Source organism: Entelurus aequoreus, unplaced genomic scaffold (genome assembly GCF_033978785.1).
Source record: "Entelurus aequoreus isolate RoL-2023_Sb unplaced genomic scaffold, RoL_Eaeq_v1.1 HiC_scaffold_41, whole genome shotgun sequence".
Classification (NCBI taxonomy): domain Eukaryota; kingdom Metazoa; phylum Chordata; class Actinopteri; order Syngnathiformes; family Syngnathidae; genus Entelurus; species Entelurus aequoreus.
Window position 1 is genome coordinate 312,750 of NW_026907973.1, and position 15,568 is coordinate 328,317.

A 15,568-nucleotide genomic window follows, 5' to 3' on the forward strand; every position below is an offset into this window, starting at 1 on the left:
TATTATGTGGATTTAATAAAAAAATTTAAAAAACGATACCGATAATTTTCGATATTACATTTTAACGCATTTTTCGGCCGATAATATCAGCAGACCGATATTATCGGACATCTTTAGCTCATATACATCAAGTGGCAAAGCATCAGTTGCATCTTTCAGATTCATCACTTGAAATTAGTCTTTTTAATCACATAAGTGTGAAGGTGTTCATCAAAATAGTTAACAGTGAGAACTCTCAACAAAATGAACACCTCATCACAGTCAGAAAAGGTAACAATATACACTGTCTCTCCAAAGATATGTTTGTTGTCCAGATCACATTTGCAGGAAAGCACACAACCAGGTGTGTAGCAATGACCAAATATAGACACACAACTGATACTCCAAATGTTTCAATCATTGATTGAAACTTTATTAGTAGATTGCACAGTGAAGTACATATTACATACAATTGACCACTAAATGGTAACACCCCAATAAGTTGTTCAACTTATGTCCACAGGCTGCCATTTTTTCAATCAACAACTCCTACTTTACCAAGCAGGCAAGGTTACAAGCCCAATACAATTTGAAGAGTTAGTCCAGACTGCAGGTGAGACCCTCTTCCTGGAGTGGAATGACATGGGCAGCCACGAGGACATATTGTGTTGATGTTGTGCTGCAATGTCCAATGCTCACCAGACCAGGTTGCATCACTGGAGCAGGGTCAGTGGTTTGTAGAAGGTCATGGAAGCTTCTTCCTGGCTAAAACAGTGTATGCAACACATGTGATTACATCATCTTTACAAGTTATGAATCATTTACTTAAGATATCTCACTTGTTTTATATTCTTATCACAAATTAAGATATTCTTACTTGTTTAATGTAGGACAGCACTGATTTGATGCTGCATTTTGTCCATCCCATAGATCTTCTTGACCCAGTAGGGGGCAGATCATGTGTGAGCATCTTCAGTGCTCTACAGCACCTTCATTCTGTACAAATAGACAAATATACACAGTTTATATCACTGACATGTGACACTGTAAGGTTAAATGTGTGTCAACTTGGGGAGTCTTTGGAAGATGACACAAAAAGGCATGATAATCCTCCATAAATAAACTAAACATTACCAGCACTCTCAGCTTCTGGTGGTTCATCTTTTCCTTCAAGAGCAGCCAGCTTCAACAACTTTGGTCCCATTTGTGTAGAAAGATGTCTGTCTTGTATGGAAACATCTTCTCAAACTGTCGATCTGTTAAGGTTTACCAACAGGACAAGACAAGGTGATTAGATAAGGTTATATGCAAATCCATTTGAGAGTGCAGGTGGTGATTACATTGACTGACTTACCAGATATGATATATCAATGAAACGAGGGTAGTTCTCAACAATCTCTGCCAGAGTAGGTGACTGATTAGATATCCAGTATCTTGGGTGGAAGTAGGTTTTGTCCTTACCCATCTTGATGGAAGAAAGGTTCTCCGGACTAGGCTTCATCCTTATGATCACAGTTATCCATTCTTGGACAGACTCATCACTTTCTGTAACTTCTTCAAGTCCAACAGTGACTTCAGATGAGCCACCCCTTCTGCAATAACGGCGCCGATCATCCCTTCGTTTGGCGGATATTCCTCAGCTTACCTTCCAGAAAGCCAGCGTGGCATGTTGGATCATAGACGTGTTCCTTTACAACACAAATAAAACTGGGATCTAATGAGCTACTGTCAGAATCAATCCAAGTAATGTGTGTTTCTCACTCTTAACATTCCCTTACATATCCTTATTTTCATCCTCCATGTTGATGTTAAGTGACGGGTAAAGTGTCACATGGTTCTGGCGAGAAGTTTTGTCCGCACTTACTGGATAACTGAGGAAAAACATCATGAAGAAGAAAAAGGACACATTAACATTGGGCATAACATTAGACGTCCTGTACTTCAAAATAAGTGACAAATGTCTACTTACAACTGACGGCAGTTGTTACCAGTACCCTTCTCCATTTTTATGTAAGTGAAGTCAATTATATAGCGCTTTTTCTCTAGTGACTCAAAGCGCTTTACATAGTGAAAGCCAATATGTAAGTTGCATTTAAAGCAGTGTGGGTGGCACTGGGAGCAGGTGGGTAAAGCGTCTTGCCCAATGACACGACGGCAGTGACTAGGATGGCGGAAGCGGGGATCGAACCTGGAACCCTCAAGTTGCTGGCACGGCCGCTCTCCCACTCTCCTCGTAGAATGCAAAAATCCTGGGATCTTTTAGTTGGAGGCGAGTGTTGGCAGTGTCAGGATGAAGATCACTGGCTGCTGTTGAAGTGTGAAGGAACAGTCCAGTATTTTATTTCAACCAGTGTAGAGATATTAACACTTCATCTAAGCCAGCGGTGTCCAAAGTGTGGCCCGGGGCCATTTTCGGCCCGCAGCTAATGTTTTACCGGCCCATCATTCTAAAAAATACTAAAAAAATGTTTGAAAACATTAAAAGTGGAATAAAAGAGCAAATGGGTGAAACGAAAGGAGAAAAACTTTGCAATGTTCACTCTAATAACACAATTTGTTTTTACAATTTCTCACAAAATAATCAAAATCAATGTTGCTATGAATTATTGACCGACTTAAGGACAAAAAGGACATACAAAACATGAAAAAAAAGTTAATTATATAAATTGTTATTACAAACATACAAAGCTAATTACACTATATATTATCTGAAGCTGATAGAGATTTAAGTGTTAAATGTAAACATGAGTGGGGCACTTTTGGATCCCTAAGAATTTTAGTGCAATTAAAAAACACCTGTCTTGGCTAAAAAATTTAAAATAATAAATTCTAATCAATGTTGCTATTAATAATTGACCTAGTTAGGGATCCAATTACTTCACATCAAATATTCCACTTTGAAAATCTTTTTGGGAAAAATATTGTATATTTGCCCCCAAAAAATAGGGTTTTGACAAAAAGCTCATGAAATGTGTGTGTGTATATATTTTACACCTGAAGTTGAATTACAGATTCAAGCATTTAATTAAAAAAAATATATATAAAACTTGTTTTAAGAATGAAACCCTTCTGCGTCCCTAGGACCTAACTTGCGGGAGCCAATAAGGTTAAAAAAAAATAAAAAAATAAAAAAGTGGATATTGTATTGGTTTTGAAAATGAAAAAATATCAAAATGGCCCCCGCATGTTTTGATTTTTCAGTGTGCGGCCCTCAGTGGAAAAAGTTTGGACACCCCTGATCTAAGCACTGGGATAATACTACAAATAAAAGGCACATAGGCTCACTAAACAGATTATTATGTTTAGTGAGCTGCCTTAAATGAACAAACATACCTGCTGTACTTCCATTTCCTGTGTGGTGACAGCAGTGGCACTGACATACCAAACATCTCATTGAATGGACTTGAATACAATTTGGAATGTATCCATGTTTTCAACTTTGCAGTTCACATCAGTGTCAATGAATTCATTAAAATCTGAGCAGAAATTCAGAATTCTGGTCATTTCTGCTTTGATGTACACACCTGTGTAATGTCCTTGACTTTACCAGGAGTGGAAGTCTTCTTGAAAATGTCTCTGCCATCCAGGAGGACTTGTGAGACATCTGGGAGAAGCCATTCTTCTACATGTGTACAAACTCAAATGTACAGACAAACACAACTAATTCAATACAACTCCAAGGAAGGACTTTGTGTAAAATAATAATCATTTAAGAGATTATAATACACATACAGTAGTTAGAACAAGCTACATTTTAAGACATTATTAGTCCAGTGCAAATATGTTTACATGTCATAGGTGACTTGATTTCTGAAACATTGACTATGACTGGAAATGGCCTTTAATACCTATGCAACATATGGACAGATTAAACTTAAAAAAGGTCATTTAAAATTGAGATAACATACCCAAAAGAAAGCATGAATAGTTTAAGTCAACCAGTGCAGTTTTGTCAAACAGTTTAATTGATACTGTGGAGACCTTCTTATCAAATCTTACCTTAGTAATGTTAGCTAACTTGTGGAAACAAACCTGCAAAATAAAGCCAACATTAATTTAGCCATTAACCAACATTATGTACACAGCATAACCAGGCTACTATTTGAAAGAGCCCTAAAATAATAATAATGGAGGTTTAGTATAGCTAGCAATATGGCTAGCTGTTCATCAGCAGTTCATTTGCACATGCACAACTTTACATCTTGTCAGCAGGTTACAGTCACACATTCCCAGCAAAACTACCACTATTACACCCTTTAAGATACAACAACGTGCAAGTAGACTGGAATATGCTTACCTTCATTAAGACGGATACAGTCGCAGAGGTCCGGCGGTGATGGCCACGTAGATCACAGAAAAGGCGGGACTTTTTTTGTTTTGTCCCCAACTCTATGGCCACCCAGCTGATTGTCAAAGCTCATGACACAATGTTGTGTAGAATGTCTGTGTTACTTACCCTCAGGAAAATCCTGTGATTTAACACATTTGTTGAAATCATTACACAAAACATGTGTGGATTTCCAACACATTCCTTTTAAGAGTGTGGAAACGGGGTTTGTATACACACACATATTTTAGACCACAGTAACACTCCAGTTTGAAAAGTAACACTGTTGACATAGGAAAATAAAACCATACTTGAAGTGATTTTTGTCATTTTTAATGTTGAACAACTTCCATGTTTAAAGTCTTCCTTAGAAAAGGTAAGCAGGCACACATGCAGCAGAATGTGTGGCATTTTTTAATGCCAAAATATTGTGTCCAAAAAACACACAAACTCAGTGTCATGTTCTAAATCACAAATAAAAGAATAAGACCGGGAAATATTTTCACACATTCATGAGTTAGTCACTCCTCTGTTACACAGAAATATCCTGCAGTTATCTTGCCATATATACAGTATGATTGCTGGGTGGATTTACTTGTGTTCAACAGGACGTTACACGGCTCCACCAAGAGGTGATGGAGGATGCCAGAGACATGGCGGAGTACAGGAGGCAGGAAGAGTCTCTGCGAGCGGACAAAAGAAGGCTGCAAGAACGGCTGCAGGGGGTCAGGGACACCCACTATGCGGTCAGGGACACCTACCGTGCGGTCAGGGTCACCTGCGCGGAGAAAAAAAAAAGGTCAAAGCTAAGATTCGCAATGTTGAACTGAAATGTAAGGAAGGTAGATTCTACAATCTGACATTACAATATTGTTGTTAAGTTTAAGCAATCTCTTGCAGTGGATCAGCTGCACACCCAACATGAGCTCTCCCAGCTGAGAAAAAGGTATGACTACTTGAGTGGGCTGATAATAAACTCTCATTTGTAACTTGTATCTTACCTTAACTGAAATTAAAAGTATTTCTGTTTGGAGAGTGAATCGCAGCGCAGGGAGCGGCGGAGTGAGTAGCGGAGATGAAACACAAGTGTCAGTTAAGGTAAGCTACAAAATTACAAGTTACAAATGAAACAATTATCAGCCCACTCAAGTCGTCATACCTTTTTTTTAGCTGGGAGAGCTCTTGGTTGGTCTGCAGCTGATCCACGTTCCGTACATTTCAAGTCAAGCTTTGCAGCAGATGCTGAGCGGGAGAGGAAAGGACAGAGAGCCTGAAAGATGAGCCGAAAAACAGAAAAATAAAAGAAGTCTACTCTGCTCAAGTATGATTTTGATTGATGGAGACTTTAGTAGATTGCACAGTACAGTACATATTCCATCCATCAGTGGTCAATTGACCACTAAATGGTAACACCCCAATAAGTTTTTCAACTTGTTTAAGTCCACGTTAATCAATTTGTGATATGTTGGAGCAGCAGGCAGCTATATACTCTGCATTGACCCACAACACCCTGAAGACAAATGTCAGACATCATCAACCTGTCTGATGATGTGAGAGTGGCAGAGGAGGTCCTCCAGGTGCTTAAACCCCTCAGAACTGTTCCATCTCTACTGAGCACTGAAACTTCACCATCTGTGTCAATGATCCTGCCACTGAAAACAAGGATTGTACAATCCATGACTCCAAGTGTGGAAGACAGCAGCATCACTCCAGATGTCAGGCTTTATTTCACTACCTATGTTTCAAGGAAGATGATGTGCCTTCTTATGTTGCACTTTAACTTGCTTTTTATTATTGGTCATTGGTCCAAGTTTAAAGAAAGGAGAAGTGTCTTTTGATGTTGCACTGTTTTTCATTAATTCTGTTAAAAGGAAGATAAAAATGCATGCCATGAATTGATTAACGTGGACTTAAACAAGTTGAAAAACTTATTGGGGTGTTACCATTTAGTGGTCAATTGTACGGAATATGTACTGTGCAATCTAATAAAAGTTTCAATCAATCAAAAAGTCAAGTTGATCAACAAATTGTATTCTCCAGTGCAATAACAGTACTGAAATGAAGGCTAAAAGGGCATTAATGGGAGCTTTAAAAAAAAGAAAGAAAAATAGAACTAATTAAATAGTTACTTTTCACAGTAACGCATTACTTTTTGGTGTAAGTAACTGAGTTACTTTTGAAATAAAGTAACTAGTTACTGGTTTTCAGTAACTAACCCAACACTGGTCACGGATGGGTTTGGGAAGAGTGTTCCAGAGGGTGGGAGCAGCGATGGAGAAAGCTGTCACCCCAGGTCCGAAGCTTGGTTCTGCATGGTGGGGAGAGCAGGTTGGCATCAGAGGAGCGGAGGCTGCGTGAAGGTATGGAGGTGAAGCAGGTTGGTGAGGTAGCAGGGGGCCTGCTTGTGGAGGGCTTTGTGGGTGAGGAGGAGGATTTAAAGTGGATCCGGTGAGGACTGGGGAGCCAGTGGAGTTTCTGGAGGACTGGGGTGATGTGCTCACGGGAGCGGGTGTGGCTGAGCAGGCGGGCGGCAGAGTTTTGAACGTATTGGACTTTGAGAATTTTGCAAGATGAGTCGTAGAGGATGCCGTTACAGTAGTCAAGTGTGGAGGTGATGAAGGCATGGATCAGGGTTTCAGCGGCAGAGAAGGATGGACGGAGACGGGCAATATTTTGGAGGTGGAAGAAAGCAGTTCTTGTGATGTGGTTGACCCGGTGTTGAAAAGAGAGCTTATTGTCCAGAATGACTCCGAGGTTGCGGATGTGAGTGGATGGGGACAGAGTAGAGTTGTGAGCAGTTTTGGTGAGGGATTTGGGGCCCACGATGAGCATGTCAGATTTGTCAGTTGAGTTTGAGGAAGTTGGAGTGCAGCCATGATTTGATTTCAGTGAGGCAGTCGGTCAGGGTGGAGAGATTTTGTGGAGATGTAGCTGGACATCATCTGCGTAGCAGTGGAATTGGAGGTGATGGCGGCGGATGATGTTACCGAGGGGGAGCATGTACAATGAAGAGAAGTGGACCAAGCACCCAACCCTGGGGGACACCTAGTGACAGAGGGGCAGTACTACCTTTACAAGAAAGTATGTATTGATGTATTACAGTACAAGGACACAATTACTTCTATAATATACTATCTTTAGATGAAAGTGTAAATACATATGTATATACTATATTTAGCAGTATTGATGTACTACAGTACAAGGATAGAAACATGCTATATTTCCAAGAAAGTGTATGTATTAATGTACTACACTACAAGGACAGAAATACTTCTAATATACCAACTTTAAAAGACAGCATAATGATGTACTACCAGGACAGAAACACATGTTATACTATCTTTACAAGAAATGCTAAGTATTGATAAATACTGATGAAATATACTATCTTCAGAATAAATCCCAAGTACTGAAGCACTACAAGGACAGAAATATTTCATCCTGCATGACTTGTATTTAACTCCTGAGTAAACACTGCCCCCTGGTGGACTCTTTCACCACATACCTTGTCTCCTTTGGTTCCACTCAGACCTTGAGCACCTGGAACGCCCATCGCTCCTCTCTCTCCTTTGCTTCCCTGTCATATATGAGAACAATGAATAAGTATTGTACTTTCAACACAGTCTTTCCCACTATTCCTTGTGGAGCCACTGGACCGCGCTGACCTCGGTCTCCCTGCAGTTACACGTATGAGGTGAGTACCTGGAGTCCGTGTTATTGACTAAAGTATTTACCTTGGGACCAGGAACCCCAGGCTCGCCCTATAGTAATAAGTCATTTCAGGTGTGCAGTAGAAAAACAGTCTAATCGATAAGCACTGGATTTGTTTAGGTACTTACCAAAGGTCAAGGGTCACCGGACATGCCGGCATGACCTCTGGGACCAGGCTCGTCCTAGCAAGAGAAAAAGTGGTTAAAAGTGAAGTGCATAATGTAAAAAGTTTGATTGAATAGTGCTTACTTTAACTCCAGGTCCACCTTTGGCTCCTGGACTAGCAGGTAATCCTAGAGAGAGAAACGCAGCACAATCATACACATGTACTAGAACACTCTTTATTTAGGACCACATGTTACAGTGCATTTTAATGTACAATCACCTCATGATAGTATTACACAATTCCCTAAGCCAGTGATTCTCTAACTACAAAGAATGACATAAATATGCAAACAGTGTTACTGTTCAAACTGTGGCCAAAAATATTCAATGAATACTTATGGCCACTACACAACTGTATTTCAATGTTGGTCATTATGGTGGTACTTGGAGAGCAAAGTTGTTTTTCCTGAAGTGGTGTACACACACACACGTCAAATTGTATCTATTTTATTGTGTAAATGATAGTAACATATACATGTTTGTCAACATTTGGCTAAAAGCAAAAATTGTTATGTATAAATGTTGATTTCTGAAAGTAAAAACATTTTCTAATTGGCTAAACGGTTTCAAATTATCAATTAAATCTGGGAAAACTATTACAAAAACCCTTAAATAGATATCTTTATTAAAGTTTTCTAACCTTTTATTTTTTTTTTTAAATATTATCATATTTTTTAAATGCTCTTTGTATTTGCTTTTATTTTCTTTATTGACATGTTTTGTTCTACCGGATGGATGTGTAATATTGTATAATATAAAAAAACAAGTTTGACAAGAAACTATGCTGTATATACAGGTATATATACATATATATACATACACACATATATATATACACATAAATATAAATATGTATATATAGTTCTGATGTTGTGACCTCTGTGTATAATATACATTTTCGCTGGTTACTAATAAATATCCATCCATGGAAAACTTCACTATAGTAATAGTAATTATACGTCAGGGTCCGCGCATGCGCAAAGACAACGTCCCCTTTTTGACGGCATTCTGTGACGTCACGTTTTGTTATGTTAGAATATTTTATGAGTGTGTTGTCTAAAAACTAGCTTACCTAAAAGTAAAGGGGAACATGAAGGGGATATTTAAAAACATGTTGTATAATTATAATGCAATAGTAATCGCCCAAATTTGACGCGAACATGAATGTTTAAAACGCGAGATTTTAGCCGAGGAGCTATCGCTAGCTGTTGTGCTAAGTTGCTACAAAGAGAGATATAGGTTATCGAGCAAATGTATACATGGAAATAAAGCTGTAGTCACTCACCAAAACTTTGCATCACTCGGGAGTAGAGAAGCCTGTCTGATAACTTTTTAAATGTACTTTCAGTCAACCTAAACAATTTAGTAAACATCAGTGAAATGATCTTCTTGAAACATTCTCCTCAGTACAAAACAAGCACTTCTTTCCCTCGCTTTCCTCACCAGTTGCGTCTTCTGAGTCCACACAGGAGCTGTCTTCCTTCCTCTTAGCAGCATGTCAAAAGGAGGGACGCTCAAACATGTTGAAGCATGTGCTCTGAGCAGGTGAACAGGTGAATTCAATCAAAGCAGGTGGAGATGTTCAGCCCTCAGCTCTCACTGTTGCCCCTTCAGGCCTGGAGTGTGCTCTACATGCTGCTCTGTACTTGGACTTGACAATATGTAATATGTACACACTGCAAGTATATATATCATGTAGTAACAGACACCTTCATAACAATATGTAATATGTACAATATACACACTGCAAGTATATATATCATGTAGTAACAGACACCTTCATAACAATATGTAATATGTACAATGTACACACTGCAAGTATATATATCATGTAGTAACAGACACCTTCATAACAATATGTAATATGTACAATATACACACTGCAAGTATATATATCATGTAGTAACAGACACCTTCATAACAATATGTAATATGTACAATATACACACTGCAAGTATATATATCATGTAGTAACAGACACCTTCATAACAATATGTAATATGTACAATATACACACACTGCAAGTATATATATCATGTAGTAACAGACACCTTCATAACAATATGTAATATGTACAATATACACACTGCAAGTATATATATCATGTAGTAACAGACACCTCCATAACAAAATGTAATATGTACAATATACACACTGCAAGTATATATATCATGTAGTAACAGACACCTTCATAACAATATGTAATATGTACAATATACACACTGCAAGTATATATATCATGTAGTAACAGACACCTTCATAACAATATGTAATATGTACACACTGCAAGTATATATATCATGTAGTAACAGACACCTTCATAACAATATGTAATATGTACAATGTACACACTGCAAGTATATATATCATGTAGTAACAGACACCTCCATAACAAAATGTAATATGTACAATATACACACTGCAAGTATATATATCATGTAGTAACAGACACCTTCATAACAATATGTAATATGTACAATATACACACTGCAAGTATATATATCATGTAGTAACAGACACCTTCATAACAATATGTAATATGTACACACTGCAAGTATATATATCATGTAGTAACAGACACCTTCATAACAATATGTAATATGTACAATATACACACTGCAAGTATATATATCATGTAGTAACAGACACCTTCATAACAATATGTAATATGTACAATATACACACTGCAAGTATATATATCATGTAGTAACAGACACCTTCATAACAATATGTAATATGTACAATATACACACTGCAAGTATATATATCATGTAGTAACAGACACCTTCATAACAATATGTAATATGTACAATATACACACTGCAAGTATATATATCATGTAGTAACAGACACCTTCATAACAATATGTAATATGTACACTATACACACTGCAAGTATATATATATCATGTAGTAACAGACACCTTCATAACAATATGTAATATGTACAATATACACACTGCAAGTATATATATCATGTAGTAACAGACACCTTCATAACAATATGTAATATGTACAATATACACACTGCAAGTATATATATCATGTAGTAACAGACACCTTCATAACAATATGTAATATGTACAATGTACACACTGCAAGTATATATATAATGTAGTAACAGACACCTTCATAACAATATGTAATATGTACAATATACACACTGCAAGTATATATATCATGTAGTAACAGACACCTTCATAACAATATGTAATATGTACAATATACACACTGCAAGTATATATATCATGTAGTAACAGACACCTTCATAACAATATGTAATATGTACAATATACACACTGCAAGTATATATATCATGTAGTAACAGACACCTTCATAACAATATGTAATATGTAATATGTACACACTGCAAGTATATATATCATGTAGTAACAGACACCTTCATAACAATATGTAATATGTACAATGTACACACTGTGACTTCAATAATAAATATGGCAGTGCCATGTTGGCATTTTTTTTCCATAACTGGAGTTGAAGTTGTTCTCTTATTTTGGTAAACCTTGTTACATTGTTTAATGCATCCAGCATCACAACAAAATTAGGCATAATAATGTGTTATTCTACGACTGTTTATATCGGTATCGGTTGATATTGGTATCGGTAATTAAGAGTTGGACAATATCGGATATTGGCAAAAAAAAACATTACCAGACATCCCTTTGTATTGAATGAATAGAGAATCCTTTTGAATCGGGAAAATATCGTTTTTAAATTGAGAATCGTGTACAATAGAAGAAAAATCGATTTTGAATTGAATCGTGACCCCAATAATCATATATATATATATATATATATATATATATATATATATATATATATATATATATATATATATATATATATATATATATATATATATATATATATGTAATTTATTTTTTACTGTGTACCTAAAAAATATAATAATCAAAGGCATAGGCAAATGTGGATATATTTAACTGCTCCATGCAGCCCTCTGAGGGGGTTTGACACCCATGGGTTAGAAGAACATATAAAAAGGAGGATACATATAAAAAGTACCTTTTTTTTTGCAAGATGGCACTAAGATATTTGACTCTTAAGTTGAAGTCTAGTTTTGCCTCTGCAAGAGTGTTTTTTTTGTTTTACAAATCCTATCTGAAAAGGATTTTGATTGATTGAGACTTTTATTAGTAGATTGCACAGTGAAGTACATATTCCGTACAATTGACCACTAAATGGTAACACCCCAATAAGTTTTTCAACTTGTTAAAGTCCGGGTCCACTTAAATCAAGTCATGATACAGATATATACTATCATCATAATACAGTCATCACACAAGATAATCATCAGAGTATATACATTGAATTATTTACATTCTGGGATGGGGGGGTTAGGTTTGATTGATATCAACACTTCAGTCAACAATTGTATCATCAGAGAAATGGACATTGAAACAGTGTAGGTGTGACTTGGTAGGATATGTACAGCAAGTAGTGGACACACACAGAGATCAGAAAGCATAAGAAAAAGTATCTACCTTTGATAACATTTGATTTTTTTGGGATTTTTTTTATAATGAATTTTATTCGATCAACAAAATACACAACAATGCAATCCAATTCCAAAAGCAAAGCCGCCCCAGCAACACTAAGAACAACAGTAAACAGCAATTGAGGACACAAACATGACACGGAACAATCCAAATGTAGTGAAACAAAAATGAACATCGACAACAGCACTCCCTCATTGATATTAAAAACATGAATAAAAAATAAAATGAGAAAAGAACAATAGTGTGACAGTGGCTTACACTTGCATCACATCTCATAAGCTTGACAACACACTGTGTCCAATATTTTCCACAATGATATAATAAGTCATATTTTGGTTCATTTAATAGTTGAAACAAATTGAAATAATGGATCCCATATTCCAATATATGACTCATTATCTAAACTAAATGCAGTTTGTTCTACTGATATCATCTCCATAGCTTGTGTGCACCAGTCAGTATGAGTTGGACTATCAACATCCATCCATTTTTTAAATATTACCCTTTTTGTTATGATGCATATTGAAAGAAAAGCATTTTTACTCTTTGATGACACGTTACTAAATTGATGGAGATCCCCAAGAATACAAGTTTGCAGTGTCATTGGGATGTTTATATTAAGGACTGTGATTGCTTCTTTTGTTGTTTTCAACCATAACTCTTTTATTCTCTGACATTCCCACAATAAATGAACAAGAGTTGCCTCACTTCATACATAACTTGCTATCTACCACACTAATTTTAAACAGCTGAGAAGATGTCAAATACAATCTATTCAATATCTTAAATTGAGTCAGCTTATCTTTAATGCTTCTAAAGGGCTTGTGTGTCAGCATGTCTGTGATCTTTTAATTCTTTTTATTTTTTATTTTTTTTATAAATAGATTTAATTATTTATTATTTTTTTTAAATATATTTTATTAATATTATTATTATTATGTATTTATTTATTTTATTTATTTAATCCCCTACCTCAGGGGGGGACTCGGCGGGGCGGTTGCTGGTTGTTCCATCTCCATCGTTGGGGTCCCTGCGGGTGGGGTGGGTGGTTCCTGTGGCCCCGTGCTGGGTGGTCCTGTGGCGGCCGGCTTGGGTGGGCTGGCCTCGCCGCGCTCTCCGGGGGTGGCGGGGGGGCTCGTGGGGGCCCTGTTGCCGGTGGGGCGGGGGCGGTCTTCCCGTCCGGTTGCGGGGGGTCTCCGGGCCCCTCGGGCGGGGCGTCCCGCCTTTCTGTCCATGTGGGGTGTGGTCTCTCGCTGGCTTGGGGTCTGGCTGCCCCCTGCTTTTCTCGTGCCTTGTCCTCTGCCGGGTGCGTCTGTCTGCGGCCTGCTGCTGGCCCTTGTGGGCGGCGCGGTGGGCCAGGCTCTGGGGTTCCTGTCGCTGTCCGGCTTGGCTGCGTGGGGGCGGTGGCCCCTGGTTCCCTGGGCACCACACCTACTGTTTGTGGGATGGGTTCTCGGGGAGGCTGGGGCCGTACTCTGGCTCCCGCACACACTGGGAGTCAAATGTATTGTACATGCAAATTCACATATACTCACACACATACATACACACATACATAGGTACCTACGCTCCCACATACATATACAAATAAATACAGTACATATTTACACACTCAAAGTTTGTACATCCACACGCACATTCATTATACAAACATACTGTATACACATACTGTACATATACATTCACTGTACAAACACACACATACACATACTGTACATATACATTCACTGTACAAACACACATACTGTATACACATACTGTACATATACACTCACTGTACAAGCACACACATACTGTATACACATACTGTACATATACATTCACTGTTCAAACACACATATACACATACTGTACATATACATTCACTGTACAAACACACATATACACATACTGTACATATACAAGTACATATGCACACATACACTCATGCACATAATCACGTTTCATCAAACATATATTAACGTTGTTGCCCTAGGGCGGGGGTCGGCAACCCGCGGCTCTAGAGCCGCATGCGGCTCTTTAGCGCCGCCCTAGTGGCTCTCTGGAGATTTTTCAAAAATGTATGAAGAATGGAAAAAGATGAGGGGGAAAAAAAAAATCAATTTTTTTGTTTTAGTATGGTTTCTGTAGGAGGACAAACATGACACAAACCTCCCTAATTGTTATAAATCACACTGTTTATATTAAACATGCTTCACTGATTCAAGTATTTGGCGAGCGCCGTTTTGTCCTACTTATTTTGGCGGTCCTTGAACTCACCGTATAGTCTGTTTACATGCATAACTTTCTCCGACTTTCTAGGACGTGTTTTATGCCACTTCTTTTTCTGTCTCATTTTGTCCACCACACTTTTAACGTTGTACATGAGTGCACAAAGGTGAGTTTTGTTGATGTTATTGACTTGTGTGAAGTGCTAATCAGACATATTTGGTCACTGCATGACTGCAAGCTAATCGATGCTAACATGCTATTTAGGCTAGCTATATGTACATATTGCATCATTATGCCTAATTTGCAGCTATATTTGAGCTAATTTAGTTTCCTTTAAGTCTTCTTAATTAAATTTATATCTCATGACACATGTAATATGGCTTTTAATTTTTTGCGGCTCCAGACAGATTTGTTTTTGTTTTTTTGGTCCAATATGGCTCTTTCAACATTTTGGGTTGCCGACCCCTGCCCTAGGGTAAACTGGGTACAACACATGGCACACTGACAAAGCTTAACGTCGGCAAGGTAGGGGCCTGGTATTTTTGGTACATTGGGAGGGTTATGGTCCAGAGGATAGATCCTGGGTGTCGGCCTCTTACCTTGCTGACCCCACCCTCCTGGAGGACTTCTATCAGGTC

The 15,568-nt window shown here is 37.8% G+C and overlaps 1 protein-coding gene and 1 long non-coding RNA gene across 10 annotated transcripts; both read right to left on the reverse strand.

The window, feature by feature from the left end:
* Positions 1-387: 387 nt before the first annotated feature.
* Positions 388-4,341, reverse strand: LOC133645329 (uncharacterized). 3 transcript variants are annotated; one of them, XR_009825008.1, is made up of 10 exons: positions 4,277-4,341; positions 3,979-4,011; positions 3,504-3,616; positions 2,168-2,286; positions 1,758-1,850; positions 1,441-1,667; positions 1,334-1,377; positions 1,114-1,235; positions 857-975; positions 388-744 (listed from the first exon to the last, which is right to left on the reverse strand). It is a non-coding gene; the product is annotated as an uncharacterized LOC133645329 (long non-coding RNA). The 3 variants fall into 3 exon arrangements; XR_009825007.1 differs by having other exon boundaries at positions 1,758-2,286; XR_009825006.1 differs by having other exon boundaries at positions 1,441-2,286.
* Positions 4,342-4,637: 296 nt separating this feature from the next.
* LOC133645328 (uncharacterized) lies at positions 4,638-9,702 on the reverse strand. Of its 7 annotated transcripts, XR_009825004.1 has the most exons (7): positions 9,626-9,685; positions 9,468-9,535; positions 8,267-8,310; positions 8,146-8,199; positions 7,812-7,883; positions 6,523-7,351; positions 4,638-5,084 (listed from the first exon to the last, which is right to left on the reverse strand). XR_009825004.1 is itself a non-coding variant. In XM_062040220.1 (6 exons), exons 1-5 carry the CDS (start codon positions 9,677-9,679, stop codon positions 7,832-7,834), a joined length of 231 nt encoding a protein of 76 aa, XP_061896204.1. In that variant the 5' UTR covers positions 9,680-9,689; the 3' UTR covers positions 4,638-5,063; positions 7,812-7,831. The 7 variants fall into 7 exon arrangements, 5 of the variants coding, with proteins under 5 accessions (XP_061896204.1, XP_061896202.1, XP_061896203.1 ...); XR_009825005.1 differs by lacking the exon at positions 6,523-7,351 and having other exon boundaries at positions 4,638-5,063; positions 9,626-9,702; XM_062040220.1 differs by lacking the exons at positions 6,523-7,351; positions 9,468-9,535 and adding an exon at positions 8,041-8,067 and having other exon boundaries at positions 4,638-5,063; positions 9,626-9,689.
* Positions 9,703-15,568: the final 5,866 nt, after the last annotated feature.

Excerpts from the sequence above, each read along its gene's own strand:
- LOC133645328 (XM_062040216.1), bottom strand. The coding sequence starts at position 7,138 with ATGCTCATCGTGGGCCCCAAATCCCTCACCAAAACTGCTCACAACTCT.